The 27,972-nt window shown below is 70.1% G+C and overlaps 3 protein-coding genes across 7 annotated transcripts; 2 read left to right on the plus strand and 1 right to left on the minus strand.

Annotated features, from left to right (window-relative positions):
- Positions 1–320: 320 nt before the first annotated feature.
- CD151 (CD151 molecule (Raph blood group)) lies at positions 321–5,181 on the plus strand. 2 transcript variants are annotated; one of them, XM_045821075.1, is made up of 9 exons: positions 321–455; positions 1,442–1,488; positions 2,354–2,444; positions 2,570–2,761; positions 3,124–3,198; positions 3,586–3,690; positions 3,792–3,950; positions 4,094–4,180; positions 4,271–5,181. In XM_045821075.1, the coding sequence occupies exons 3-9, from the start codon at positions 2,361–2,363 to the stop codon at positions 4,328–4,330; spliced, it is 762 nt and encodes a 253-aa protein (XP_045677031.1). In that variant the 5' UTR covers positions 321–455; positions 1,442–1,488; positions 2,354–2,360; the 3' UTR covers positions 4,331–5,181. The 2 variants fall into 2 exon arrangements, with proteins under 2 accessions (XP_045677031.1, XP_045677033.1); XM_045821077.1 differs by lacking the exon at positions 321–455 and adding an exon at positions 547–729.
- Positions 5,182–6,114: 933 nt separating this feature from the next.
- On the minus strand, positions 6,115–7,553 carry POLR2L (RNA polymerase II, I and III subunit L). The gene is made up of 2 exons (XM_045821084.1): positions 7,380–7,553; positions 6,115–6,368 (listed from the first exon to the last, which is right to left on the minus strand). Exons 1-2 carry the CDS (start codon positions 7,472–7,474, stop codon positions 6,260–6,262), a joined length of 204 nt encoding a protein of 67 aa, XP_045677040.1. The 5' UTR covers positions 7,475–7,553; the 3' UTR covers positions 6,115–6,259.
- A 310-nt stretch (positions 7,554–7,863) lies between these two features.
- Positions 7,864–26,191, plus strand: TSPAN4 (tetraspanin 4). Of its 4 annotated transcripts, none has more exons than XM_045821081.1 (8): positions 7,864–8,209; positions 15,131–15,210; positions 22,194–22,385; positions 23,494–23,568; positions 24,418–24,519; positions 24,642–24,773; positions 24,882–24,965; positions 25,702–26,191. In XM_045821081.1, exons 2-8 carry the CDS (start codon positions 15,148–15,150, stop codon positions 25,765–25,767), a joined length of 714 nt encoding a protein of 237 aa, XP_045677037.1. In that variant the 5' UTR covers positions 7,864–8,209; positions 15,131–15,147; the 3' UTR covers positions 25,768–26,191. The 4 variants fall into 4 exon arrangements, with proteins under 4 accessions (XP_045677037.1, XP_045677034.1, XP_045677035.1 ...); XM_045821078.1 differs by lacking the exon at positions 7,864–8,209 and adding an exon at positions 9,123–9,220; XM_045821079.1 differs by lacking the exon at positions 7,864–8,209 and adding an exon at positions 9,306–9,433.
- Positions 26,192–27,972: the final 1,781 nt, after the last annotated feature.

The following is a 27,972-nucleotide window of genomic DNA, read 5'->3' on the forward strand; positions in this document are numbered from 1 at the left end:
TTGTGGGGGACCCAGGGCTGCAGCTCGCCTGGCCCCCAAAGCCCTGGTAGGGACCCTCACCGCCTGCACCGGCTGGAATCCCGCCTGCCACCTAAGCACACTTGTTCAGACCTGCCGGCCGTGGGCCCTGGGGGCCGGGTTTGTGGGCTGTGGGCGGGCCTGCGGGCCGGGGCGGGGTTTGTCGGCCGTGGGTGGGCCTGAGGGCCTGCGGGCCGGGGCGGGGTTTACGGGCCGTGGGCGGCCCTGATGGCGTGGGCGGGGTTTGTCGGCCTTGGGCGAGACTAAGCCCGGGCGGAATTAGTCGGCTGTGGGCGGTGCCTGTGAGCCGGGGCGGGGTTTGTGGGCTGTGGGCGGGGCGGGCCGAAGGCGGCCCCTGAACCTCCAAGAATCCTCCCGCCGCCGTGCGTCCTCGGCGCCTGGAACCTCCGCCCCCGCCAGACTCGAAAGTGTGGCCGGTGAGTACGCCGCTCGCTCAGGTGGAACGCCGGGGCCGGGAGTCCCGAGGACCTCAATGGCGCGGGCTCCGCGGTCTGGCGAGGCCCTTTCCGGTGGGAGGCGGACTTCAGGAGGCCGGGCGGTTGGAGGGCGACGCAGGGCGAGGGCGGGGTGCCTCCCGGGTCTTCAGAGAGGCCTGGCGGACCCGTTGGGCCAAGGGCCCCGGCTGAGCATCCCACCCTTTGTCCCTGGACGCCCGCCTCCTCCCCTCCTTGCGCAGGCCGGCCACCCTGTGTAAGTGGGCGGGCGGCAGCGGGGGCTTCATCACGGTGACGCGGGATTCCCACCGGGCCTGGCTGGAGCCCCGTCCCGTGTCCCCCTCCTTGGCGCGCGGGCTGCGGAGGGCCCGGTTGAGGTGCCGGGCACTGGGGTGGGGCAGCCCCGTTCCGGGCCGCAGGAACTATTTCTGGCCGGCCTTTCCCCGGAGGTTCACATCCGCCGGGCTCTCCCGGAAAGAGGGGCCTCTCCTCCTGGGTGGCCTGTGCGCGGCCGCGGGGGCCGGGTCTGTCTGCGTCCGGAATCAGCCTCTCCAGGAGGCCTGGGACCTCAGAGCCGGCCCAGGGGCACGTGTGCCGAGCGTGGGGCTTCCACACCTCCGGCTCCGTGGTTGGGGTCTGCGCCTTTTTTCCTTTCCAGGCTGCAGCGCTTGCCGCTTTGTTGGGGGAGGGACAGTGGCGAGTCTGGTACTAAGGCCTAGGGTGTGGCGCTTGGAGAAGGCGTGAGATCCGTCTCAGGTTCGGACTGTCCAGAAATGCCCTCCTCCCTGCCCCTGATGGCCCAGACTAAAATACCCGGCCAGGCCGCTCCCCTTCCTGCCGCTTGGAATGACGTCGCCAGCGCTGGAAGCCGGGCTTGAGTCGACTGCCTGGGGCAGGCTCCGGGAGGGGTGGCAGGATCCCGTGCATCCCTCCTGGGCCAGACTTGAGACCTCTCCCCGCCCTTCTAGCGGAGCCTCCTGAGGAACTTCTGCCCAGCAGTCCTCCTGCCAGCCAGGTGAGCGCTGGGCGGGGCGGCGTGAGGCCAGCTGTGGGAGTTCTGGAGTCTGGAGTCTGGAAAGGTGGCCCCAGGCGCTGCTGTCTAGGTCCCACAGCCCTCCCCCGCCCTCCTGGGCGCCATCACCTCACAACAGAGCCAGCTGGCCCTTCCTGGCTGGGGTGCCTCTGAGGAGGGGCAGGGTCTGGCGCTGTGCTTTGTCGCTGGGGTTAATGTGACTGTCCCCTTTCCAGCAACGAGGACACCCCCGGTCTGGGGGGTCTGGGGGTGGGTGTGTCTGCCAGTTCCGCCTTCCTGTCCACAGTCCCCACTCCCCACTCTTGCTGGGAGGAAGGGAGCCCTGAGGGACTGTGTTAGAGGCCACACGGCTAAGCAAAGGGCCGGCTAGATTGTCTCTGAGTGGCCTCCTCCCTCCCAAGTTCTCCCTGCCGGCCTGCGACTTGGGGCCTGGGAATGCTGGGGGCTGGGGCCTGCATGAGCTCGCCTCTGGGTGCCTGCTGGGGCCCCCTGCCCTCGCTGCCAGTGGGAGTGAGCCAGCCAGCCAGTGATGGTCGGCGGTCCTCCGTGCCCCCTCTGCCCTGGGTCTGGTCATGGAAGCCAGGCCCTCCCACCTTCCTGGGTGCGCAGCTTGCCTCTGCCCCGGCTGCAGTGGGGGTGGGGGCTCCCGAGCTGCTGGCCGGCCCGGAGCGTGCCCTGGTTCCCAGGGACGCTCTCCCAGGGCCTCCGCGCAGGGCCAGCAGTTGCTCAGGCATCGGCGTCCCCTCCTGCATGTGTGCCCACTGGGGGTCTGGCCGTCCCCCCGGTCAGGTGCTGGTGGGTGGGCTCTCTGACCTCTGACCTCTCTGACCTGTGGGCCGCCCCCCAGCCCCAGGATGGGTGAGTTCAACGAGAAGAAGCCCACGTGCGGCACAGTCTGCCTCAAGTACCTGCTCTTCACCTTCAACTGCTGCTTCTGGGTGAGGCCCGGCGCCTGCCTGTCCCCTGACCCGCCTTCTGCGCTTGTCATCCCGTCCCTGGTCCTCGAAAGGGGCCCTGGCCTGGGGCTCACATGCGGTAACTGACCGCCGTGCACTGTCCACAGCTGGCTGGCCTGGCCGTCATGGCTGTGGGCATCTGGACGCTGGCCCTGAAGAGCGACTACATCAGCCTGCTGGCCTCAGGCACCTACCTGGCCACAGCCTACATCCTGGTGGTGGCTGGCGTTGTTGTCATGGTGACAGGTTTCCTGGGCTGCTGTGCCACCTTCAAAGAGCGGCGGAACCTGCTGCGCCTGGTCAGCAGGGCATGGCCAGCACTGGGGGGCGGGTCTGGGGGGGCTCCCCACCTGGCTGTCTGGGGCTGGCCCTGGGGCCCTGACTGGGGAAGAAGGGACCAATGGGACTTGAGCATGACACCGCAGGATGGCCTCTGCTCTGTTTGCCTGGGAGGGTGTCCCACCTGCCCAGCCTCCCTGTGAGTCCCCAGCCCCGGGAGGGACACCAGCTCCAGGAGGAGGCCCTCGCCTGCTGTCTGGGTTCCTCCCTCCGTGGCCACTTGGGGGCTGAGGGCGGGGACTCTGCGGAGCCTGGACCCTGGGCACCCCCACGGAATGGGGGTGTCTGTGTCCCTGCTCACCGCCTCCTTCCCCTGCCCTAGTACTTCATCCTGCTGCTCATCATCTTCCTGCTGGAGATTGTTGCCGGCGTCCTTGCCTATGTCTACTACCAGCAGGTGAGGGGCCTGGACAGGCCACACGGGGACGTGGGCACACACACAGGGACGTGCACTGGCACACACGGATGCCCCTCCCCAAGCTGCAGAGCTGGCCACTGTGCCGTCAGGCCCTGGAGGTGAGGGCTGAGTCACAGGGGTGGGGTGCCCTGTAGGGGGTCCTGGGGGCAGGCAGGCGGGTGTTCCTTGGAGCTGGAGCTCTCTGCCCCTGCCCCACCGTGGCCACCTGGGTGACTCTCCCATCCCAACCTGACCTGAGCTGGAGTGTGGTCCTCCGCTTCCCTTGGAGCCCTCCCTGCACCTGCCCCAGCATCTGCACTGCCCCTGCCCCACCCCAACTCGGAGGGTCTCAGACTGTGACTGAAGTTCTCGCCATCACACCCCAAGCTGAACTCGGAGCTCAAGGAGAACCTGAAGGACACCATGACCAAGCAGTACCACCAGCCAGGACACGAGGGCGTGACCAGTGCTGTGGACAAGCTGCAGCAGGAGGTGGGTGGGGGGCTCTGGGAGGGGCCCCTCTGGGACCTCTGTGGGAGCCACAGGCAGGCTGGGAGGGGCGGGGACTCAGCCCTGCGGTGCTCTCCCTGCAGTTCCGCTGCTGCGGCAGCAACAACTCCCAGGACTGGCGGGACAGCGTGTGGATCCGCTCCAGGGAGGCAGGTGGCCGTGTGGTCCCGGACAGCTGCTGCAAGACCGTGGTGGCCCACTGTGGTCACCGGGACCACGCCTCCAACATCTACAAGGTGGAGGTAGGTGGGCGGGGCCTGAGGCTCCCTGTGCGGAATGCTGGGCGCCGGCGTGGTCACCCCACGCCCTGGAGGGGGCCTGCAGCTGCAGCAGAAGGGGCTGGAGGACTCGCCTGCCTTCAGCGTCTCCCACTCCCACCCGCCAGGGCGGCTGCATCACCAAGCTGGAGACCTTCATCCAGGAGCACCTGAGGGTCATCGGGGCCGTGGGCATCGGCATCGCCTGTGTGCAGGTGTGGGCTTGGGGCGGAACGGGCCCTGGTGGGCGGGGGGCACAAGGAGGCTGGCGGCTGAGGCCCACTCACGCCGGCTCTGTGCCACAGGTGTTCGGCATGATCTTCACGTGCTGCCTGTACAAGAGCCTGAAGCTGGAGCACTACTGACCCCGCCCAGGCCTGGCCCTGTTTCCGCCGGCGCCGCAGCTTCCCGCGGAGTAGACTACTGAGCTGACACTACTGACGGCCAGGGAGGGGTCCCTGGGTGCCTTTCCCTCTCCTCTCCCCCTCCGCCAGGAGGCTGTGTTCCCGTGCCCCCGCCACCGTGCCATCACTGTGCCTTCTGGGGACCCCCACCCCCAGAGGGAGCTTCAGGTGCCTTCTGCTGCACACCAAAGTCTGGAGGCTCGAGGCAGGGTCCCCTGCTGAGTAGGGGCGGGGCGGCGGGCAGCACTCCCACTCGTGTGGGGTCCTGACGATCAAGTCCCCCGTTCTCACGGGCCACCTCCCTGGGGGTTGTGGCACCTCAGGCTGCACCCTGATGCCTGTGCTTAGTTGGAGGGGCTGCTTTGGCGGCCAGCTGGGCAGAAATGAATGGGCTGGGCTGGCCCACCCCAGGGTGCTCCCAGCCCCGTGGACACACCCCACGTGGTGGCTGGGGCAGGCCTCGGAGGGCTGGGGCGGGTGCAGGGGATACGGATTGGCTGCAGCTGAGCAGCTCTGGGTGCCTGTCGCCAGGTCAGCTGCAGCGCAACCTCCCTGCTCCCTGGGGAAAAGCCAAGCCAGCCAGCCCCGTCCCCAGGGCCTCATGCCTCTCGGACCCCTGGTCCCAGCCTGCTCTGTGGAGCCTGCTTCGCCCCCCACACCGCTCGCTCTCACCGCCCTCTAAAAGGCCACAATGTTCACTGTTGCCCCCCTTCCCTGGGGTCAGGGTTGGGGGGGTCGTTCACTGCTGTATTACAAATGCTATAACCGCTCCTGCCACGAAGCAGGTGCACAATAAACAAACGTGGAAGAGACAGGCTGGCTCGCTGTGTTAGCGCGAGACGGTGCCAGCCCTCGGGGCCCTCGTGTCCAGCAAGGTGCACAGACCACGGCTCACTGCCGTGGGGAAGGCAGCCAGGTGTGAGCTGAGAGCTGACAGGACTCCAAGGGAGAGGAGGCCTGGAGGCAGAGCCCCACACATCCTGGGAAGGGGGGTGCCACTGTGCGCTGGCAGGGGAGGGGTCAGGCCTGGGCTCTGACAGGACGTGTGCTGTAGATGGGGGCCAGGGCTTGGCCACTGGACCTCTCTGCCCCAGGAGCTGCCCAGCGCCTGTCCCCAAGGCTGGGGCTGTCCACCCCAGGCAGGCCCCAATCTCAGACATCTGGCCAGCGGGGCTGGAGAGGAAGCCTTACTTCCTCTGGACTGCCCATCTGTTTCCCACTGGATGGAGGGCCCAGCCCATGGTCATGGCTCTCTGGGCCGACCTGATGGACACATGCTGGTGCCCAGGGCACTGGGAGCCTGGCCAGCCCTGACCCCTAGCAGGGCCTCCTTGGGGGCCACCTGGGACTTGCTGGGGGTCCCCGGCCGAGTGGAGGTCAGGTGCGCCCCTCCTGGCTGCAGAAACTTGGGTCAGGGAGGGGTCTACTGAGCCCTGTGGTGCCTGGGAGCTTCTGGCAGCTCAGGAGGGGCAGCTGTGAGCACGGCAGCCCCTCTCCAGGACCCTGGAAACCTGGTTCTTCCCATCCCAGGAGAGAGAAAGTGGGGACCTCGGTGTTCGGCCTGAAAAGCACCCAGAACTTGGGAGGGGGACACGCTGGCTGAGCGGCTGCTGTGGGGATGGCTCTCCCTCCTCCCGGGCAGTAAGGGCCCCACATGTCCCCCCAGAGGCCTCAGGCGTGAGGCCGAGGACAGGGATATGGGTGGCGGCGGGTCCCAGAAAGCCAGACCAAGTGTCAGGACCTCCTCTGGTTCTGCAAAGGCCTTTACTGGACAGTTCCTTCCAGAGCAGGAGACAGGGGTCCATGCAGCTGGGGGTGGGCATGGCTTCCGGCTACACCCCCGTCCCCCACGACACCAGCTCGGCCAGGTCCCAGCGGTGGCCCGCGCGGTCACTTCTCCAGGGGCGCATAGTTGAGCAGCTTCTCGATCAGGTCCACGTGGGCCAGCAGCATGCGGCGGCAGCAGTAGCGCTTCAAGCCCAGGGCGTCCAGGGCGTCCCTGCAGGCAGGAGAGGGCAGGCGGCGGTTGGTTCATCCCAGCCCTCTCGGCAGGGCAGGTTCCCCCCTCAGCCCCGCCCCCATGGTAGGGGCGGAGACGCCTCTCCAGAGAGCCACCCTGTCCGTTTCACAAGCCAGTCGGAGTCCCTATTCCCCTGGGACCCAGCCCATTCACCCTCGAGGCCTCCAGACAATTTTCGCACCATGGACTGCAGTGTGTACAGATGGCAGCTTGGGACAGGGGAGGCCAGACTGGGAGGTCCCTACCGGTGGCACTGCAGGGAGGGGTCCTGTGCAGCCCACCAGCCCGTCCACAGCTCCCCTGTCCCTCCCACGCCTGCACCGAGAGCCCCCGACTCATTGGCACAGCCCAGGCCCGGGAGAGGGACAAATACGGCCAGGCTGTCCGCATCCCGCCGAGGGCGAGACTGGCGGGGAACAGACTCAGAAGCAACTGCGGACTGGGGGTCAATCAAGCACAGAAACCGACAGGACAAAAGCCTCATGATGACAGCTCTGTGGTCAGGAAGCGGTCCTATCCGAGAAGGCTGGGGGGCTGCAGGACACGGGGTGGGCCCCACAGCTGAGAGAAGAGGTGAGAAGCAGGAGGACTGGGAGGAGGCTGAGGGCTTAACCGCGGTGGAAGGGCACCGTGCCTGGTCGGGGGGTTCCTAGAAGCCCCCAACACCGGTGGCTTGATACCCGATTCCCTCCTTCCCCCAAAGAGCCGGGGAGCGGGGCAGCGCTCCCCCGAGAGCAGGGCTGTATGGGACTCCGGGGTTGAAACCCCCGCAGGGTGAACTGGCATCGGAGGCCCCGACCACCACCCACCCTACCCCCACCCCTCGTCCTGCCCCGCCCTCCGTCCCCGTTCCGGGCCCCAATCTCTGCCCCGCAGGCCGGGCCCCCTACTCCGGGCCCCGGGCCCCACTTCCGTCCCAGCCCCGCAGGAGGCCCAGGGAGGCTTCCCCGCGGCACAGCAGGCCCTCGCCCGCCCAGTCCGGCGCCTCACCCCTCGGTGTACTCGGCCTGCAGCAGCCCCAGGTAGGCCTCCCACTTGTTGCCGACGATCTTGCCGCAGGTGAAGCAGCGAACCGGGATGATCATGGCGACAGCTACTGCGCGGCTGCGGTCCCGACCAGGCGTCTCTCCCGCGGCGGGCGGCTTTCCGGCTTCAGGCCCCGCCCCGCCCCGGGCGCACCCATGGCGCGGGGGTGGCCGGGCCCGCCCGCAGTCGCCTCCAGCCGGCCCCGCTAGTTTTCGGCGCCGTCGGTCTTCGCTTTTCTTTGCGACGAGCTTCCTCCGCCCGAGGCTGGGGTCTCAGGGCCCTCGCGGCCACGCGAGGAGCAGGCAGCGCCCCCTGTCCGCAGCTTTGGTACATCCCTAACTACGGCGTCCGAGCCGGGCCTAAAGGGCTCGGAGACGCGGTTCGCGTTTCTCGTGGCCTCATGACTGACAGCCGAGCGGCGAACACACAGCGCGCGCCGGTACGGCGCCCGCCAGCGGGGATGCGGCCGGAGTCCCGCCGCCCGCGGCGCCCAAGCTGGGGCCAGACCCAGGTCCTGATCCGAGCGAACTGGCGTGGAGTTCGAGCCCGGAGAGCTTAGCCCCGAGTCGAGCCGCCGCAACAAGTGGCGGGGGGACCCCGCAGCGGGGCGGAGAGGGACTGGCCCGCGGCCACCGGCGCGTCTTCCCGCCGCCGCTCCTGGTCCGGCCAGGAAGGAGGTCACCCACCCCGGGGAGCCCCTGTCCGCGGGTACTCCGGGTCTCTGCGGCTGAGTTCTGGGGTCCCCTCGGGCTGCCGCCCGGCCGGCTGGTTCGCACGATATCGGCCCCAGCCAGGTAGTTACCCGTGGCCCCGACAGCGGGAGGGCGCGGTGGGAGCGACCGGCCCGGGGGCGTGCTCAGCCGCGGCCCCCCCCACCCCGCCCCCGGCGGCCACGCCGCGTCGCTCCTTCCGGGGGCCGGGGCTTGGGGCTGGGGGCGAGTGGCCGGAATGGGCCTGCATCCGCCCCAGGCCAGGCTGCGCTGGGTCCCCGCGATCTGAGGGCGGGGGCGGGGCGGAGCAGGCGGTCAGGGAGGGCGTCGCGAAGAGGCGGCTTTTCAATCCAGAACCCAGGATTTCACCACCGGGGGTGCGCCTGAGTGCGTGGGGACCAGGGCAGATGCTGGCAGAGAGAGCTCTTGGGCAGAGGCCTGGAGGCCGTGCCTGCCGGGCAGCTCAAGGAGACAGGTGTGGGCTAGGGCCAGGCTAGGTGATGGAGCTGGAGGTGATGGGGCAGGAACACGCAGGATTTAAAGGGAGGGAGGGCTGTGTGTCCGGATAGGGGGTGGGTGAGCCCCATCATCTTGGGGCTGGGGTGGGGGTGGGCTTTGGGCAGGGAAGGCTCCCTGCCAGAGGTGCGCTTTGGGCTGTGGGGTGTGGATGGGTTGCCAAGTGGCACCTATGCTTTTGGGGTGTGGGCAGGCTCGCTGGCCTGGGATATCTGGGTGTCTGGTTGGGTCCCAGGTGTCAGCTAGCTGCCCTCTTGCACCCTAGTTTGCGGGTAGGGAGATCCAGGGTGCCCTGGGCCTGGGGCAGAGCTGGCCAGAGCTGCTGCCAGCCTGGAGTTTGTGCCTTCACGTTTGCCTGAGCTCTGGACCTCTTCCCCGACGGCATTTGCCATCCCCCACCCTGCCACGTGCGGAGCCACGAGCCAAAGCCACTTCCCTTCCCCCGACACCCCTCAACCCCCCCCAACTGACTGGACGCACATCCTGTTCCTGGCCAGAGGGGCAGGATAGGGGCCTTGAGTCACAGTGTGCTGGGGTCAGACCCCGGCTCCGCTGCAGAGGCCTCGGGAGGCTGTGGAGGTGAGAGGGAGACTGGGAGAGGAGCCGGGATGTCCGCTGGGTGGACCTTCGGGAGTGGGTGGGGGCAGGAGGCTTCCTGGAGGAGGGGCCCGGGGCCTGCCCCGCCGGTGTTCCTGCCCCACACAGTTGTTTACGGAGCGTGTGTGCGGGGAGCAAACCTCCCGCCCCATCCCCGCCTGGAGCCGAGCTGACATTCCTGGAATTCTGAGCGCTGTACGTAGATTTGGGGGCGGCGGCAGCGTCATCTTCCCCAGCCCCTCCCTCCGGCTCCCTGACTTCCCAGGAGAGGCCATGGGGAGCCGAGCGGACGCCCCGTCCCAGCCCGTGTGCATCGCTACAACACACGTGTGCGCGGAGGCCCCTCGGGGCACTCGGGGCGCCCAGTCCTCGCCGCTCACCTCTGCCCAGGCGGGACGTCAGGACCCCGGCGGAGCCCCTGAGGTCAGCCCCGCCCCCACAACTCGGCCCAGAGTGGCCCTGTGTGCGGGGAGCTCAGGCTGAGGGTGAGCCGCGGAAGCGAGAGCTGGGCTCTCTCCTGCGTGGCCGGCGGCAGGAGGGAGCTGTTTGGCCCCGGGGCACTGGTGGGGTGGGGGTGGGACTCCGCCCGCCTGCTGGGGTCAGGCGGGGGTGGGGCGCCTTGCTGACAACCTCACTGTGGAGTGTCGGCACAGATGTGGCCCGGGCCCCTGGGGAGGGCCGCAGAGCAAGGCGCAGGTCTTCCAAGAATGGGTGGGTGTCCAGCGCCCAGAGGTCAGGGGCACGAGGAGAGAGAACTGTGCTCACATGTGGTTTGGATCTCATGAGCCGTGTTTCCTGGTAGAAGGGGTCACTTGAGGGCAGGCAGGGGACAAGGGGAAATCAGAAGTTTTAGCTGCTGAGACCCTGGCCCTGATCGTTGTCCTGGGAACAGGCCCCACCCACTGGTCCTGGACTCAGAGGTCTGGCTGGGGGTCCTCCTGACCCTGGCTGTGCAGACAGGGGGGCCCCGGCTTGGCTGAGGCTCCACTGGCTTTGGGTAGATGTGTGTTCACACAGGGTACACGTAGTGGATGGTGGTGGTGGGGTCTCCAGAGTCACCCACCTGCTGCGCCCACACCCACCCTGGGCCCTGGGTGTGTTGAGTGTTGAGTGATGGTGGTTGCAGGGGTGCTTGAGCCTGAACTGGCCCTAACACCGTGGGCATACCCGGGTCCATGGCATTTGGGAGGGTCACTGTCCGCCCGCCCAGCCCAGTTGTGTGTGGGCTCCCTGAGGGTCCCGCTCTGTAGGGGTCCAGGTGGCACGGGGGCGCTCACTGAGGTGGGGTGGGCATACACGGGGCATCTGAGTCAGGGTGCTCCCAGGGCCTTGGTAGGTGGGAAGGTGCCGCTCTACCCCTACCTCCCAGGGCCCCCAGAAGAAGGATCCCTGAGGGGAGGAGAGGAGTGGGGTGAGGAGGGTGGGGTGAGGAGGGTGGGGAGGGCCCTGAGCGTGGGCAGGCCTGGGGGCGCCCAGGAGGATGGAGGCCCTTGGTGGTTCCTTCCAGGGGACCCCTCCCTCGGGGCGGGTGTCTCCCAGCCCCTGAGGCTGTGGTGTGGGTTGGGGAGACAGCCCTGCCTGGATCCTGCGGGTGGGGTGGAGGGGGTGCCCCTCCCCCAGGCCAGGGACCTGGGTGGGCGCTGGGCTGGAGCAGGAAGGCGATCCCACAGGCCTGTTTGTGTTGGCTGGGCCCTCCCAGCTCCTCAAAGCCGCCTCAGAGCTGCCTGGCCTGCTCCCCACCCCGATCGGCCCCTGCTGGGCTGTGTGCCTGGCCAGGCCCTGCTGTGTGCCACCGCGGGGGCCTGGGTGGGCCACCAGCTCTCGGTTGCCTCTCTGCCCGCCCCAGGGCACCAAGGCCTCAGTGGGTGCACACTGTTTCGGCGTTTGGGCAGGTCCTTCCTTGAGTGGGCCTCCGTCTGCCCAGGTAGGTGCCCATGGCCTCCCTGGGGCTCAGAATGCCCCAGGGCCCCTGCCTGCCCCCACACAGGGCCCAGCCTGGGCTGGCGGCTGGCGATTGTCTTGGGCTCTCACTCTGCGTGTCCCTGCTGCCTGCCGTGTGTGCTGTTTTGGGGGACATGGGCCTGTGAGTTCTTGCACCCAAAGGAAGAAAGCCCAGAGTAGGGAGTGGGGCTGGGAGGCTCCCTGGAGGAGGAGGCTGGGCCTGGGCAAGGGAGGGAACCAGCCCTGGTCTTGCCCTGCACCCAAGCCTGCCAAGGTGGGGCAGGGCTGGTGGGCCAGGGCTGGACGGGCTGGAGGTCATCCTCAGAGCGCTCAGGGCTGCCATGGGTGGGGCTGGGAGCCTGGCCGCTGCCTGCCCTCCTGGCGTTGACTGCGGTCCTGATATGCGGGGTCCAGAAGGACTGCGGCGCCCCATGCCCGCGTGCCCGGGTCTGGGGGTGGGGCATGCGGACCCGGCCCATGGCCTGTGTGGGTGGTGGCAGACATGCGTTTTAGCTTCTGAAATGCTGTGGGCTTTGGGCTCCGTGGCCCCGGGGAGGGGTTCAGGGAGGGGCTCACTGGAGACTGTGGGAGGGGCGGGTCCCCCTTGCCTCCGATACGTCACTGAGCCCGAAACCGCTCCGTGGATGGGCAACTCATCCCCAGGCGCTGCCACCGCTGGGGGTGCAGTGGCATCCTCCTGTGGCCAGGCGCATCCGCTCTCCACTGTGAGGGGTGCTGTCCGCACCCCCTCAGTGAGGTGGGGGTGGGTCTCAGGCCGGCTGCAGGAGGGACAGCCATTCAGCCTGTCTTCCCTCGGTGGAGCCCCCACCTGCCACAGCTGTGCCATGCACCCGCCTGAGGGCCCCCTCAGGGGCGCTGCATGCCACCTGACTCCCCTCCATGGCGAGCCCAGGCACCTCACGGCCTGGCCGGGCAGTGGGGAGCGGAGCTGGCTGCTTCCCGGTTCACCCACACCCGGCCCAGGGTCCCTGCCAGCTGGACACTCCGCTGGGCCCGGGACAGGCCAAGCTAGCTGGATGCTCCTCCTGAGAGAGGGAAGCTGTGCTGGGACCCCACCTGCTCCGTGGAGGAAGGGGGCTGCTGTGGGGGAGCGGCTGGACTTTGGGGACAGGGTCACCGGGAAGCCCTGCCATCGGCCACAGTCCTGACGCACCTGTGTCCGCACTGCAGTCGGCCAGCTGTGCTGGGTGGGTGCTCGGGTTTCGTCTCGGCCAGATGCGCCCGCTCACCTGGGGTGATGGGCACAGGGCGCTGCAGACGGGAGAGGGTGTGGCGGGGCTTTGGGGGGACTCTGGGGCAGTGCCAGCTGAGCGAGATGCAGCGGAGGGCATCGGCCCCGGGAGCCAGGCCCCAGCGTCCTCAAGGAGGACACAGACCTCAGAGTGGCCGACCCTGGGCTGCAGGCGCATGTGTGGGGGTGGCTGGCCGCGACCCCACCGTGGGGGCTGGAGCCTGGCGGGCACTCGAGGTGAGCTGCATGTCTCCTGTGACGGGCGGGGGGCCCTGGCTCCTCCACCAGCCCTCCAGGCCCTGAGTGTGCTCGGAGCTCCCCCCCCACCCGCTGCTGTGTGCAGGGACTCCCAAGACCCTGAGTGCCCCTCGGCTTGGGCACACGGGCGGGCGGGGTTGGCTGGGCCAAGGGGAAGGTGGCCAGAGGCCATGGGGCCCACTGGGGCCCCAGGAGGTCACTGGAGACTGCTGACTCCTGGGGCAGAGCTGTGGCCAGTGGGCTCCACAGGGCCCTGGGGCCTGCCCACCAGTGCCCTTTTCCTGCGGGCCAGATGAACCAGGGAACCTGGGGGGGGGGCAAGGTGCAGTGTGGGCGGGGGCTCTCCTGCCCGCCATGCCCTGGGCCCTGAGTTCCAGTGTCCCGCAGAACACTCAGGTGCCCTGAGGGGAGGGCTCAGATGTCCAGATGGTCCGGCGGCAGCCCCCCACCTGCCACCTGCCACCCCACACTGATCTCTCAAATTGTCACAGTGCCCATGGGCACCCCTCCCCTGCTCTCCTCCTCTCCTCTCCTCGCCCCTACCCCCTCCCTGGCCCCTCCCTTCCCTACCCATCCTCCCTGACCCCTCCCACTTCTCTCCCCTCTGAGCTCTGCCGCTCACTCTTGGGGATGCTAAGGAAGTCTTTGCAGGGCTGTCCCAAGTGGTGGGCGTTCCCAGGTAGGCCTTGGCCACTGCCTGGAGCCCAGGGTGCAGGGCACACCCCTGCCTGAGGCCCAAGGGAGGGGGCTGCAGGCCTGACAGGAAGTGGGGCCCAGGGACTGCGTTGTCCCCACCAAAGCGGGGACATGGGTCCCAGCCTAGGTTGTGGGCCTGGTGTTCCTGGTGCATGTCCTGACGTGTGTGCAACCATCAGTGCAAGGGGCATTCGTGCACGCTCGGGGGGTGTGCAGGCGACCCTGGTACCTCCCTGTGAGCCTGGCTCCGTCTGTTCCTGTGCACGTGTCGGCGGTTCTGGGGTCCGACCTCCAGCCTGGCCTGGTGCACAATGAGATTTGGGGCCCTCTGTTCAAGGATTACCAAGAATTCAAAAATGGTACCAGTGGAGCTTCAAACCGGCCAGGATCCCTGTGTCCCTGGGGGGGCAGGCCTGGGGGGGCCGGGTGCTGCCCTGTGGTGACCTCTGGGCCCGGTGGGGCTGCCCGCCTCCCACAGAGCCTGTCTCTGGGTCCCCGGGGATCTCTCCCGAGCCCTGAGCTGCCTCGCACAGTGACTCACCCGCCCTCCCCAGGCACCCAGAGCTCCCCAGCGTGCCCCCCCCAACCCCGCGCTTGCCTACTTTCGCCCTGGCTCTTCTCAGGAGTTTGTGTTTTAAACCGAAGCTCTCCCTCCCCACCTACTGCCCCCCCAGGTTGGGCACCCCAGGCTGCGCCCCCTGTCTCCGCAGGCGCCCCTACCGATCCAAGCTATGAGCTGAGGGAGCTCTGCGGTCGCAGCGCCACCCTCGCCAAGCCCAGGTGGCAGTGGGGGAGGCTGCTCAGACAGTGCGCACCCCAAGGAGTGTTGGGCTCCATTGCCTCGCTCCAGTCCCGAGCTCTGGGTCCGGGACCAAAGCTAGAACCACCCCGAGTCGCCACCGGACAGCAACTGGGTCACTCTTTCATTTGCATATCGGTGGTGGTTGGAGGTGGGCGCGGGGCGGCTGCAAGGGGTGCCTTTCTGGGGCTGAGCGCTGCCGGGGACTAGCCCCCGCCCCCTGCCCCCTGCCCCCTGCGCCCAGCCCCCTCCAGTGCTTCCCCTGCGCTCTGTGAGCATCTTCCTCCGGGCCGCCGGGAAAGGGGAACCTGAGGGGCGCCGGCGCCGGCGAGGGGCCGGGCGGGGGCGTCGCCCCGGGTCTGGGATTGGCCAGCGTCCGTGGAGCGGTGGGATTCGCTGGGCAGCTCCTCAAGGCGGGGAGGGGTCCGCACGGGGCGGGGCGGGCGCGGATTGGCGGGTGGGCGCGGGGCGGGGCTGCAGGGTCGGCGCGCTGGGCTGCGGCGGGCGGGCGGGCAGGCAGGTGTCGGGGCTGGCCGGGGCCCGACCCCAGCGGTGCGCGGGGCTGCTACCGCAGGGGCTGCGGGCTGGGGGCCGCGGCTAGGGGGCGCGTGGAGCTGAGCGGCCGGCGGATGCGGGGCTAGGGGACAGCGGGCGCTGGGCGCTGAGTCTGGCGGCGGCCCCGGCGTGATGCGCCGCTCGAGCACGGACGAGTCCACGTACCGGCGCAGCCCGTCGCCGCAGGGCAAAGAGCCGGGCTTCGCGCGCGGCGGCCCCTTTCGGCGCTACAGCAGCCTGTACGGGCGCGGGGACGGCGGGGATGCCGGCGGCCCCTTCTTCGGACTGCACGCCAACCCTGGCCCCAAGGCGGCCCAGGCGCGCTACACGTCGCCCAAGGGCACCAAGTACGTGGTCTTCTACCTGGACCTGTCCTTCATCTTCCTCCTAGAGCTGAAGCGTTGCGGCATGGCGCGCGGCTGCCTCCAGGGCGTCAAGTACCTCATGTTCGCCTTCAACCTGCTCTTCTGGGTGAGTGGAAGTGGCCGGGGCTGCGGGGACCGGGTGCCCGGCGTTCGTGGGGGCCCAGCTGGAATGGGGGCGGGACACGCAGGTCGCAGATGCCGGGGTGGGGGTGGCGGGTGCCCTGGGTCGCTGCTGCTCTGGCTGGACCTGCCAGTGGGGCGGGGGTGGTTCCTGTACGGGGAAGCGGGGAGGGTCCTGCCGCGCCTCTACTCTACACCCGGGGCAGCTGCCCGAGTCCCCTCCCCTCTTCCTGAGACGGGGTGGATCCCTCACGTGCGGGCCCACGGGGCTGCCTGGGGCCCTGAGCGTGCCTGCCTGGGGGGGGTTCATGTCCCAGTCTGTGTGCTGGGGCTGGTGCCCCCACTGTGTCCTCCCTTCGACCCTGCTGCAGCCCCAGGCTCTTTACCAACGCCCCCCCCCCCCACCTAGTAGGCCGTCCCCCCAGGCCTCCCCAGCCCGGCTTATGAGGGCTGTGGGGGTGGGGCAGTCCCCAGCCTCCCGGGATACTGTGGGGAGGGAGGGGGTGTGCACTGAGACCTCGGTGGGTCAGACACCGAGCAGGACCCTGGGGCAAGGTGGGCCACCCCGAGTGTTTGTGGGTGTCCAGGCATCTGCCGCCTCCTCTCCAACAGGGGGTGTGTGGGAGGGGCACCCATAACTTTTGCTGAGTGGGTTGTGTTTGCTCAGACGGGAGGTGCCTGAGTCCAGGGCCAGTCGTGCTGGTGCTCTGGGGTGGCTCCTTCCCCCAAGGCCGGGGGACAGAGTTGCCACCCAGCCCCGCACTGCAGGGAGGGTGGTGGGCTGTGGCTGGGGTAGGCGTCTCCCCTGACCAGGCTGGAGCAAGCCTGGCCAGGCCCAGGGCTGCCCTGGCTGGGCTGGGAGGCTCCCAGGACGGAGGATGCCGAGGTCACTCCCTGCTCCTCCATTAGCTCCTGAGCCAGCCCTGCGGCCCCGACTGGGAGTGGGGGGCGTGGTTTTGGCTCCAGTGCCCTGGCCTCCAGGAAGAGGCCGCATTTGCTTGCTTGCTGGCATTCGGTCCCGTTACTATGTCCAGATGCCTAGAAACCCAGGTCCACCTTTCTGCAGCACCTCTTCTCCTTGGGCCCTGGCTCTTTCCCCCTCGTTTGTGGGGGTGGCATCAGGAATCACTGGGAGGGGCCGCTAGCCTGGGGCCACGTGAGGGGTGTGACCCGGAGGGTGTGACCCCAAGAGTGTGTTCTCTGCAAGGCCCTTCAGGGAGGGAGGGCCCCGGGCGAGGAGCGGAGGGGTGCCCTGGAGGCCGGGCGCCTGCAGAGAGGTGGGTGCAGCTGGCGCTCCAAGCGGGCATGGGAAGCGAAGCGGCGGGGGTGGGGGGGTGGGTGCGGGCTGGCGGGGGGGGGGCAGTCTGGGAAGTCTGGGTGGCCCTGCAGGTGGACCTGGGTGGAGGCGGGGCTGAGCTCAGCGAGCTGAGGGGCACCCTTCCCTCTGCCTTTCTCTGCAGCTGGCCTGCTGCGGGTCATGGTCAGCCAGGCTGAGGGTCCCCCCAGCCCCTTGCTCTGCCTCGGCCCTGGCGTGCAGGCAGGACTCGCTGGACGCTGGACAGATGGCAGCTCTGCCAGGCTGCCTGCCTGGCCCACGGAGGCACCCAGGGCCAGGCCTGCCCGGCTGTGGCCTCAGTTTCCCCACTCGCACCCCACGGGCCCTTGGTTTTCCTGGGACTGTTGGGGGTGGGGGCCCCCAGTGACAGTCTCTGCAGAGCCGGGGCCGGGACCGTCCCCGTCCCCCTGGCAGTTGGGAAACGGAGTCGCAAGGGCAGGGCCCGTGAGCCCTCAGACCTCGGACCCTGTGACAGCTGTGGCCCCAGCCCCCTGGGGCCGCCCTGTGCCCTGGCTCAGGCTTTGTCCCGTGCGCGGGCCGGGCAGGATGGCAGGCCCTGCTCCCCGGTGGCCACAAGCGGGCCTGGCGGGACCCAGTCTGGCGGGGGCCTGGCAGCATTCGCTGGCGTCCCTGTGGGGGGTGCTCGGGTGTCCGGGCCAAGTCGGGGGTCAGGATGCCACAGGACGGCTGTCCTGCAGGAGCTCTGGCCCTGGGGGCCCGCTGCTGGCTGATGGACACACAGGGACTCTGGGGCTGGGGACTGACGTGCTCCATGGTGGCCGCACCTGCTACTCCCTTCCCCAGCCGGCACAGCTGGACGGTTTTCTGAATCAAGGCGAGGCGGGAACAGTCGGCCGGTGGGCTGGGGCGGCGGCCCACCAGGGGCCCTGCCTGCCCGGCCGTGGCTCCGCTGGTGGCCCTGGTTCTGCCCTGGCGGCCGAGTCGAGCCTGCTGTCCAGCAACTCAGAAGGGCTCTGCCGCCCTCCTCTCCAACAGGGGGTGTGTGGGAAGGGCATCTGAGGACCCCTAGAGTCCATCCTGCTGGGCCCCTGGGTGGGTAGAACCTTCCAGACATAAATCGGGGGTGGGCTGCAGAGCCATGTGCCTCAGCCACTAAGGGGGCCTCAGAGGTCAGGAGGTCGGGCCGGGGTCAGGTCCCGGGTCCCAGCTGCGTCTCCCGGCCTCGGCTGTGGTCCAGTGTCCGGCCTGCGGGACTGCCCTGGACTCGGGCAGTGCCCTCCTCCTGGGCAGGTGTGTCCTCCTCCGTGGCTGCCCCGAGGACCCAGCCGGTGGGTGCTGCCCTTCGGGGCCGGATCTGGCTGCCTCTCCTCACTCGCCCCCCCTCCCCGGCAGCCCCGCCCCGGTGCTCATCTCCCCCCTGAGTGCCCCTCCCTCCGCACCTCTCCCTGGACGCTGGCCTCAGGGGTCTGTGGTGATGCGGCCGTCTCCTGGGTGGGCCAGAGCTGAGTCCTGGGGGCACCTTGGGGGCTCCCAGGGTCGGGGGCGAGAGAAGAGGACCCGTGAGCACAGGGGGCTCACCAGTGTTTAAGACAATCAGTTGCGTGAATTTTAAGTGGACAGTGTGGGGTCCCCACCCAGGTAGCAACGCCCCGGCCCTTTCCCTCAGCTCCTGGCCCCAGCCTGGGTGTCGCGGACCTGATTTCTGGTGCGGTGGCGAAGCGTTGCGTCTCCCCGCAGTTCTGCGGGGGGACATGGTGCCCCCCACCAGGCCCAGCCCCCACCCCGAGGCTGCGCCGGCTGCCGGGTGAGGGGCTTCTGGGCACAGGCTGGGCCCCTGCAGGCACCCGGCCCTCCACCCCGTTCCAAGGACATGGCCGGCTGCCCGGCCATCTGCCACGCGGAGCCGTGTGGCCGGAGGGGCAGCGGCAGAGGGCCCGCTGGCACCCGCCCCGCCGTGGGACGGAGGTGACATCACCGCCGCCCCTGCCCCAGGCCGGCCTGGGAAGTGTGAGGATGAGGAGGGCTGTGGTGGGGCCGGGGCCGCGGCCAGGGGTGAGCGACCAGGGTGCGTGGGAGGGAGACAGGGAGGCCCTGGTAGCCGGCCAGGGGGGGTGGGGGTCCTGACAGGCGGACCCTCCTCTCCTAGGCTGTCGTGGGCCAGGGTCCGACCCGGGTCCCCCTGGCCTCCTGCCCGGCCAGGCAGGTGCGGGGTCCTGGGTCCCCAGCTGTGCCATCTCGGCCAGCCGGGCTGGGGAGGGCCGGGGCGTCCGGCCCGGTGGGGGGCCTCAGCCCCTCGTATATACTGCATCGGAGCCTCCGTGTCTGTGTGCAGCGCAGCCGGTTTCCCCGGCACTCGCAGGCTGTAATTTCCCTGCCAAAATGTTTTCAGAGCCGCGCTCACAGGCACGTCTCCGAACCACAGGTGACCCTGCTGGGCACAGGCATGCGTCCTGTCGGCGTGTGTCTGCCTGGGAGCTTCCGGCGACAGTTCTGCGCGGACGTGCCGAGCGCGGAGGGGCGCGGGGACCCGGGGAGACGAGGGTCACAGGCAGCGTGTCGCTGACGTGCGAGGGCGTGCGCGCTGTTGTAGGTGACACGCTGTGACAGTGTGGGCTGTGTGTCTGTGTCACGGTGCGTGACGGCACGGGTCCGGGTGACAGCCAGTGGGCGTCTCTCCTGCCACCTGGGGTGGAGGTGGGGACCTTCCGCGGAGCGGTAAGGAAGGAAGGACGGCCCCCGGGGCTGGCGGTGGGGTCTGGCCCCGCCCCGCCCGAGCCCTCCGCCCGGCTGCAGCGGCGCCCCCCTGGGGGGGTGTGGTCTCATTTTCCCTGCTGACGAGAGCCACCTGCACCCTCGCAGGCAGAGTGCAGGGCGTTCTTTTTTTTTTTCTTTTAAGATTTTATTTATTTTTAGAGAGGGAAGGGAGGGAGATAGAGAGAGAGAAACAATGTGGGGTTGCTGGGGGTCACAGCCTGAAACCCAGGCATGTGCCCTGACTGGGAATTGAACCTGCGACCCTTTGGTTCGCAGCCCGCGCTCAATCCACTGAGCTGCACCAGCCAGGGTGTGTTTGAGTTTTAAATAACAGCCCCAGCACCCGCCCCCCACTCGGGGACCTGCCCCACATGGCACCTGCTCCACACGACAGCCCCACCATCGGGGCTCGGTCTGGGGGCTCAGCCCCGAACCGTGAGCCCGACACCCACAGCTGTGAACCTGGAGAGGGGATACGGTGGCCTTTGCCAGAGGAGGCCAGACTTCCAGTTTCCGCCGGGGAGGCGGCCCGCCCACCCTCCGAGGGCCAGTGGGGGCCGGCACCGAGTGATTTCCGCACACAGTGCCCCAGTGGGGGGCGCTGCTGCAGCCGCCCCCTGCGAGCCCCGGAGATCCCGGGAGACCCAGAGCCGTGGGACGAGGTGCTGGGTGTCCTGCTGGGCCTGGGGCGCCAGCGGGGGCACAGCCGGACGGGCAGGTGGGAGGCTCCCCTGAGCCGGTGCCCGTCCCTGCTTCCGCGGTGCCCCGCGGCGTCACCGGTGGCCACGGCGCGCTCGGGGTGCCCAGGGGCGCTGTGCCCAGGTCTCGTTGCTGCTCTGGGGCCTTGCTGCGGTCAGCACAGTGGACAGCGCCCCCGGTTGCTAGTGGGGACCTGCTTCTGAGCCCCCTGCAGTGGGGGCACCCCCGCCCGCCCTGGGGCTGTGTCCACACCAGGCTCTGGGTGAAGACTGCCCGGGGGAGCGGTATGTGCGTGTGTGTCTGGGGTGCGTGTCTGGGGCGTGTCCCAGGTGAGGAACCAGCTGCTGTGTGTGGGGCACAGACACCAGGTGACATGTCCAGTCAGAGCGTCCTGGGCTTCCCACCTAGGCAGCCGCCCTGGTCCCCGGCCCTGGCGCTGGACGCTGGACTCTGGACGCTGCGCCAGGCCTCACGGGCTCTGACCTGGGCCGCAGGCAGAGGCCTCATCTCACAGGGCGGCCCTTCCGGAGCCCCCAGGCCCCTGCTCCAGGGTTCCCCCAACCTGGTGCTCAAAAGCACGGGGCCCGGGCACTTCCTGCCTCTGCCGCAGTCCCCAACTGGCCCCAGGAGGGCCTCCTCCAGGCCCTGTGGCCCCAGCTCAGGGGCAGGGGAGCCCCCCCTGAGGGTCCCCGGCACCAGGTGGCCGTTTGGCAGAGCTTCCTGGGCCCCGCCCTGAGCGAGCGGCACCAGAAAAGGTGTTTGTAATTTTAGACAGTCCTTGTTTGGGGGGCAGGGAATTCCCCCCACTGGTGGGCGGGGACTCCTTTGGGGGGCTCTCCTTCCACACAGCCTGGGCAGGGCCCGGAGGCACCCCAGACAGACACTGTGGGAGCCCGGCCCCGCCCCAGCTTCATCCCGGGCTGTACCTGTGGTCCCCTGCCAGCCAGCTGGCCTCCTGCCAGCACCCGCCCCAGGGAGTTAGGGGGAGGGGCACCGCCCACCCCTGCGAGACTGCTGGCTGCTGGGGGCAGCCTGCTCGGGCAGGGGCCCTCCCTGCCTGAAGTGTGGGGTCCCGTCAGGGTCGGGCCCTGGGCCTGGGGCGCAGGGTGGGGGCGTGTGTGGCTGGGTCCTCAGGGCTGGCTGGGCAGACGGTTCATCTCCCAGCCTCAGGCGGTGAGCCTGGCGGTTGAGGCTTGGGAGGCTTTTGTGGGGGGAGGCGGGGCTCGAGGTGGCCCTGGGTAGTGCTGTGTCCCTCGGGGTTCGCTGGCCCGGCCAGTCCTGGGTGCGCAGGGTGAGCGCTCCGAGGGGCCGGGTGTGGTGGCTGGGGCTGCCCTGTGGGCTGAGCCCAGGGCCTGGGGCCAGGACGCCGGGAGGCCCGAGTGGGCGGGCCTCAGGGCCGCCTGGCCCCCCCCCAAGTGCCGGCCCTGCCCACAGCCCCCCACACGTCATCGTGCCCCGTTCTTGCCGGGCCGCCGCTGGGCGCAGCTGCTCCCTGAGGCCGGCGTCCCCGGCACCAGGCGAGACCAGGAGCCCTCTCTGGGTTCATCGCCGCCGGGCCTTCCTTCCCCCTGGCTCCCTCTTGGATTGATTTTTGTGACCACGAGCGATTGTGAGGTTGGAGGGAGCTCCAGGGGTTGAGCGCGGGCAGAGGGGCCGGGCAGTGGGCTCTCTGCCCCCGGCCTGCCAGCCTGCCTTCGGGGGGCCTGGCCGGTGCTTCGGGCTCGTGCTCACTGGGGACTCGCTGGGGTCACCCAGAGGGGCCCACAGGGTGGCGGCCGCAGGGGGCCTGGCGGCGGTTGGGGTCCTGGGGACACCCACTGGGGAGCCAGACTGCAGTGCGGGCAGGTGTGCGGGGTCCCGCTGGCCTCTGCGGTGGGGCGCCCCTGGGCAGCCCGAGGAAGGAGGGGCTGTGGGGCGGGGCCCGTGGTGCAGGCAGCGCAGGCCGTGTTCTGGGGGTGGAGGGAGTCGCTTCCTGGGGGGCAGTCCCGGGCCCAGGCCGCTCATCGGGGGTCCCATTCGTGGCCATGTCGACGGACCACCCCCTGCCGACCACGGCGTGATCAGGCCGTGGGCGCGGGGCCCCGCTGTGCCGTCACTGTGGCCTTGGATGGGGACATCGGGGCGAGTCGGGGAGGGTGCGCAGGGGGCCCTGCCCTGGGTGCCGCCCCGCAGGCTGCCGCCTCACTGCCCTCCCCCGACCCCCCCCCGCCCCGTCCCAGCTGGGTGGCTGCGGCATCCTGGGGGTCGGCATCTGGCTGGCCGCCACGCAGGGCAACTTCGCCACGCTGTCCTCCTCCTTCCCGTCCCTGTCGGCCGCCAACCTGCTCATCGTCACCGGCACCTTCGTCATGGCCATCGGCTTCGTGGGCTGCATCGGGGCCATCAAGGAGAACAAGTGCCTGCTGCTCACCGTGAGTGGGGGCGGGGGCTGCTCGAGGAGGCGGTCCAGCGCTCCGGGAGGGGGGGCCCCCTGCAGGACGGGACAGGGCCAGCACCCGCAGGACCCTTGGGGGCGCTGACCACTCTTCGGAAGGCGGAGACCCCGGGCCAGGCCCCTTCCCAGTAGAACGCCCCTGGCGGCTGGCCGAGGCCTCAGCCGCCGTTTCAGACGGGCCCCCCGTTCGAGGCGCCCTTGCCCCGGTGGGGCTCCCCAAGGGTGTTGGAGGACGCACCCCCATCTGTGCAGCTTCCCCAGGTGTCCAGCGTGGTCTAGAGGCTCCCGCCAGGGCCTGGGGCTCGGACCCCTCGGAGCAGTGGGTGGGGGTCCCCGGATCTGCCCTGCTGGGGGCTCAGGCTCCTCGGGTCGCGGTGGAGGCTGCAGTGTGTACGGCTCCGACCCCAGGCCTTCCCCCGGGTGGGCCCCGAGTCCGGACCCAGACTGGGGGGAAGGCACCTCAGGGACCCCAGGAGAGGACAGGGCCCACGCCTCTGGCCCCCTCTGGCCCCACCTGTCCACGGGCTCCACCGTGAGCGGCCTGCCGCCCGCTGGCCCGGCCCCGGCTGCTTCCCGGGATGCCCACCTCTCTGGGGGAAAGCCTGGGCAGGACTGGGCTGGGCCTCAGCTCCGCCCCGCCAGGGCGCTGACGGCCTGGTCAGGCTGCACTGGGTCTGGGTGTGCTCCCGTGGGGACCCCCGTGCCGTGGCGCAGCCTGAGCAGGTGGCAGCACCCCAGGGTGCCCTGCAGGGTGGGGTGGAGGAATGGAGGTTCCCACCCTTCCCCCACCCCCTGGAGTCTTGGGCTGTTGCTCCGCCTGCCTGCCCCTGCGGGGCCCCAGGCAGGCACAGGCATGCACTCCGGCCGGAGGTCCGTGCCCTGAGGTTGCGGCCAGACTGGGCGGAGCGTGGAGGTCGGGGGCGGTAGGGAGCCTGGTCTCCAGGTGCGGGGACCTGGCGGGGCTGATGGCCGCATGTTGGGGTGCGGCCCTTGGAAGGCAGGGGGCTGCAGGGTTCGGGGGGGGGGCTGGGGCCGGGGTTGCTGAGCCCCGGGGTAACCTGCCCCCCCGCCCTGCGCCCCTGCAGTTCTTCGTGCTGCTGCTGCTGGTGTTCCTGCTGGAGGCCACTGTCGCCACCCTCTTCTTCGCCTACAGCGACAAGGTGCGGCCTCGGGAGTGGGGCTCTCTCTGTCCCCACCCGCGGGCGAGGGGCCTCAGCCGGGCAGGGTGGGCAGGCGGACGCTGGCTGTCGGGAACCCCACACCCTGTGTGGGTGGTAGCGGGCACTTCATCAGGTGGAGGGGCCGGGGCCCAGGGTTGGGGTTTCAGCACAGCCCCCGGGGCCGGCCTGGAGGGGGCGCTGTGGGCCGCCCCTGTGGCCGTCTCCCGCTCCTCGTCCGATCATGTGTTCACGTGGGTGGCCTCACGGGCGGCTCGTCCTCGGGTCAGACCTGAGACCCGTGGTGTCTGCTCCTTTGCCCCACTTGGCCCCGGGCCCTGGGCCGGCTCCCGTCTCCTCGGCACGTCCCCTGTGCACTTTTTAGGGAATGGGCCCTTTTCCTTCTGGCGCGACTCTCCAGGGACACACTGCAGGCCCCTCCTGGGCCGTCGTCCCTGCCCGGCAGGACCGTCCGTCTTTCCCAGGAGCCCTGGTCCTTCAGGGGAGGAAGGGTGTGGGGGCCGAGGCCAGGGCACCGGCTCGCCCCTCGCCCGGGGGTGTCGGGGCTCTGCGGCCCCTCGGGGCGCAGCAGGGAGCGGTGCGTGCAGACGGCTCTCTGCCCGGCACCCGGCCCTGCGTCTGCACGACGGGCCGAGCCCGTGCTGCTGTGTCTGGCTGGTGGCCCGGGCAGGCGGCGGGGGCAAGGGGCTGGTGCTTTAGGGGCTTCTGGGAGTTGTGACTGCAGGTGGGGGGACAGAGGGCGGGCAGCGTGGGGCCTGGGTGAGGGCGGCCTGGCTGGCCCCGCGGACCCCGCTGACCCCGCCGACCCCGCTGACCCCGCCGCACCTGCAGATCGACAGGCACGCGCAGATGGACCTGAAGAAGGGCCTGCACCTGTACGGCACCCCGGGCAACGTGGGGCTCACCAACGCCTGGAGCATCATCCAGACTGATGTGAGGGGCGGGGGGGTGCTGGGTGGGGTCCCCGGGGGGGGCCAGGCCTGCGAGGCACGGGGTGGGGGGCGTGGCGTGCGCCCCCTCAGCAGGGTCCTGTCCCCGCCCCGTGCCCCCCGCAGTTCCGCTGCTGCGGCGTCTCCAACTACACGGACTGGTTCGAGGTCTACAACGCCACCCGCGTGCCCGACTCCTGCTGCCTGGAGTTCAGCGAGAGCTGCGGGCTGCACGCCCCCGGCACCTGGTGGAAGGCGGTGAGCCCGGCCCGCCCGAGGGTCCAGCCCCGGGGCCTGCGGGGGGAGGGCCCCCCTCCTGGCCCGCGGTGGACCACGCCGGCCCCCTGACGCCTGCTCTCCCCTCAGCCGTGTTACGAGACGGTGAAGATGTGGCTCCAGGAGAACCTGCTGGCTGTGGGCATCTTCGGGCTGTGCACGGCGCTGGTGCAGGTACGGAGGGCAGGGCCGGGCCCCCCGAGCCCTGGGGGCAGATCGGTCGATGCCCTGCCCCCTGTGGAGCCCACTTCCCCGGGCAGAGGGAGTTTGTGGGGTGCTCAGGGACACCTCCACCAGCACCTGGGGGACAGGCAGGCTTCCCTGCATCCTGAGAGGAGAGCCTCCTTGCCTGGTGGACAGAGGTGTGGCCTGGACGCCTCTGTGCTGAGGACCCTGCGGCCCCAGCCCTGGTGGCGGGTGGTGGTCACAGGGCCGCCCAGCGTACAGCGGGGGTAGGCAGCCCAGGCCCTGACCATCAGGCCCAGCTGGGGGCCCCCACACCCACACTGGCGTCCTGGCCCTGTGGAGGTCCTCAGCGTTGGTGTCCAGGGAGCTGGGGGCCAGGCCGTGTCCCTAAACTCGGTCCCCAGAGCAGTGACGGTCCCTGGGGTTCCGACAGGGCAGAGGTGGCAATCGCTGATGGGTGAGGGACAAAAGGCAGGTTGCGGGGGGTCCCCGGGCGGCTGGGATGGTGCATGTGGCCCAAGCCCCAGCCTGGAGCTGACAGGCCGTGAATCAGCCCCCAAAACCCCCTGAGGTGCCCGTGCCTGCAGGGGCTGGCCCAGCCCGCAGGCTCACGGGCCCTCCTCCCTGAGGGGGCCAGGCCTCCCCGGAAGCCGTGGGTGGGGTCCCAGCACCTGTGGGCAGGTCCCCACAGCACATCGGCCCCCCCCCCCTCGTGTCCCCGCAGATCTTGGGCCTGACCTTCGCCATGACCATGTACTGCCAGGTGGTGAAGGCGGACACCTACGCATAGGCCCGCCTCCGCGCCTCACTGCCAAAGGACGCCGCCCACCCCGAGAGGACCGGTCCGCTGAGGCCCCTGCGCCAGCCTGGGTGTGGGGGAGGGGAGAGCAGGTGGCGGAGTCCCTGGGACCCCCCGCCAGGCCCCTGAGCACCCTGCCGCAGGGGGCGGCTGAGCGCTGGCCACACTCGGGGGCTGGGGGCAGAGGGGCTCGTGGCGCCTTTTAGTCCCCACACCCGTGTGTTTCCCAGAGCAGCGTCTCCCCGGGGCCCAGCACGGGGCCGGGGTGGGGGCCGCACACGGGTTGGGGCAGGGGGAGGGGCCCACTGCGGCCCCTGGTGCTTGGGTGGGGCAGAGCCCTGCCTTCCACATTCCACGGGGGGGCCAGGGCAGCCCCCCAGTGTGTCTTAATAAAGTGCGTGGGCAGCGGTCCCCACCTCTGTCTGTCCTTGCCCTGACCCCCCACGGGCGGACCACGCCCAGGCAACCCCCTGTGGCCATGGACCCCCCCCCAGCCTGCCACCAGAACGGGACTAGTGCCTGGGGGGGGCTCCCGGACATGCACGGCTCAGACCGGCTGCCCAGGCCAGGCAGGCGGGCCGTGGGCCCAGGGCAGCCGCGCGGCCTCCGCTGCCCGAGCCCTGGAAACGGCGCCGACGCTCTGGGGCCGCCCGCAGTCTCCCCGACCTGCCCGGGCCCACCCTCCGCCTGCATCTCTGTCCTTTCCTGACCCCGGCTGGCTCCCCGCCCAGTCCCCATCCCCCGAGAGGCCCCTGGGATCTAACCCTGAACTAACACACAGGTAGGTCTGGGGACGCGCTTGGCGCCCGAAACTCTCTCCACACAGCAGCAGCAGCAGCGGACAGCTGCAAGTGAGGCCTCACGTCCAGCAGGGCCGGCTGTCCACCCCGCCAGCGCCCACCACCCTGGGCCCAGCCCCCACTGGCCCCCCCACCCCCACCCCGGGACTTGCACGTAGGGATGCCAGGTGCCGTCCGGTGTCCGGCCTCAGCTCGTGGTCCAACGGGGCACCGAGGTCCCAGGGGGGCCCCACTGGGGTGGTGGCCTGTCCCCCAGCACCGACCCCACCGGCGGCAGCACCCCCACGTGCTGCCCCTGGGCGTCCAGTGCGTGCCAGGACGCCTCCCTCGACCCCCCGCCCCCTTCGCTGGGCCCTGGTTTCCCAAACCCCACGTCAGGGAGCCCCCCTCGCACGTCCAGTGTCTCGTCACCGACCTGGCTCCACACCCACCAGCAGCAGCACCCCAATCACACAGCGGGTCCCCAACTCCTGTGGACTTGGAAGCACCTATGGACCCAGCGCTGCCCCCTCCCCGCCACCCTCCCTCCCTGCCCAGGTCTTCCAAGCTGGGGGCGCCCGTGGCCACAGGTGTGGGCTGAGAGGGCGAGCCGGCCAGCCGCTGGCCCGCGCACACACGGGCACGTGGGCACACCCAAGGCAGCACACGCTGGCTTCTCACGAGGGCCCCACCTCGCCCCCACCTGTCCTCCCGTCAGGGCCGGCCCCACCCCGACCTGGGAGACGGGGTCCGTCTCCCGGGACCCACGGGCTGCTCCACCTCACCCAAGAGCAGGCCTAGCTGGGGGCAGCGCCGGGGCCTCTGCATGGGTGGGGGGATAGTTGTCAGGGCCCAGCAGAGGTGGGGGGCTCCGAGGCTGGCCCTCCGCCCACGCCAAGGGGGCAGTCCCCCCTCAGGGCAGCCCCAGTGGGCGGGCGGCTCCGTGGAGGGACTGGTGGGCACGGCCAGGCCCTGACCCCCAAGGACAGACACCCACCCCCTTCCATGTCCCACAGCAAAAGGGGGGGACACGGCCCCTCCCAGGGCTGCCGACCCGGGACCCCAAGTGCCCCAGGGGAGCCAGAGACGTGGGGTGTGGCTGCGAGCTCTCGCATGGCACCCGGCCAGTGAGCGCACTGCCTGGGCGAGCACTGCGGTGGGTCTGTCCCCGCGGCCAGCGGGTCCGCTGAGGGGCTTGGGGGCGGTGGGGTGAGCAGCCTCTTGCTGAGGGGCCTGGCTGTGCTTCGGCTCCTCACGAGGTTCCCCCTGGTTCCTTCTGGGAGCGTGGCTGCACCCACAGGTGGTGGAACAGGAGGGCATGCTGTCAGTCCACGGTGACCACAAAGCTCACGGCGCCCACAGGCCCTGCTGCCGCCCGCAAGGCCCAGGGCCCAGCCCCTCAGGCAGGTCTGGCCCT

Source organism: Phyllostomus hastatus, unplaced genomic scaffold, assembly GCF_019186645.2.
Source record: "Phyllostomus hastatus isolate PE091 unplaced genomic scaffold, TTU_PhHast_1.1 phas_scaffold_443, whole genome shotgun sequence".
Lineage (NCBI taxonomy): Eukaryota > Metazoa > Chordata > Mammalia > Chiroptera > Phyllostomidae > Phyllostomus > Phyllostomus hastatus.

Bases quoted from the DNA above. Each gene is read 5' to 3' on its own strand.
- CD151 (XM_045821075.1), top strand. From the start codon at position 2,361: ATGGGTGAGTTCAACGAGAAGAAGCCCACGTGCGGCACAGTCTGCCTC. The intron at 3,199-3,585 runs GTGAGGGGCCTG...TCACACCCCAAG, and splicing joins CCTATGTCTACTACCAGCAG to CTGAACTCGGAGCTCAAGGA. The intron at 4,181-4,270 runs GTGTGGGCTTGG...TCTGTGCCACAG, and splicing joins TCGGCATCGCCTGTGTGCAG to GTGTTCGGCATGATCTTCAC.
- POLR2L (XM_045821084.1), bottom strand. From the start codon at position 7,474: ATGATCATCCCGGTTCGCTGCTTCACCTGCGGCAAGATCGTCGGCAAC. The intron at 6,369-7,379 runs GTGAGGCGCCGG...TCCTGCCTGCAG, and splicing joins CAGGCCGAGTACACCGAGGG to GGACGCCCTGGACGCCCTGG.
- TSPAN4 (XM_045821081.1), top strand. From the start codon at position 15,148: ATGGCGCGCGGCTGCCTCCAGGGCGTCAAGTACCTCATGTTCGCCTTC. The intron at 23,569-24,417 runs GTGCGGCCTCGG...CCGCACCTGCAG, and splicing joins TCTTCGCCTACAGCGACAAG to ATCGACAGGCACGCGCAGAT. The intron at 24,966-25,701 runs GTACGGAGGGCA...GTGTCCCCGCAG, and splicing joins TGTGCACGGCGCTGGTGCAG to ATCTTGGGCCTGACCTTCGC.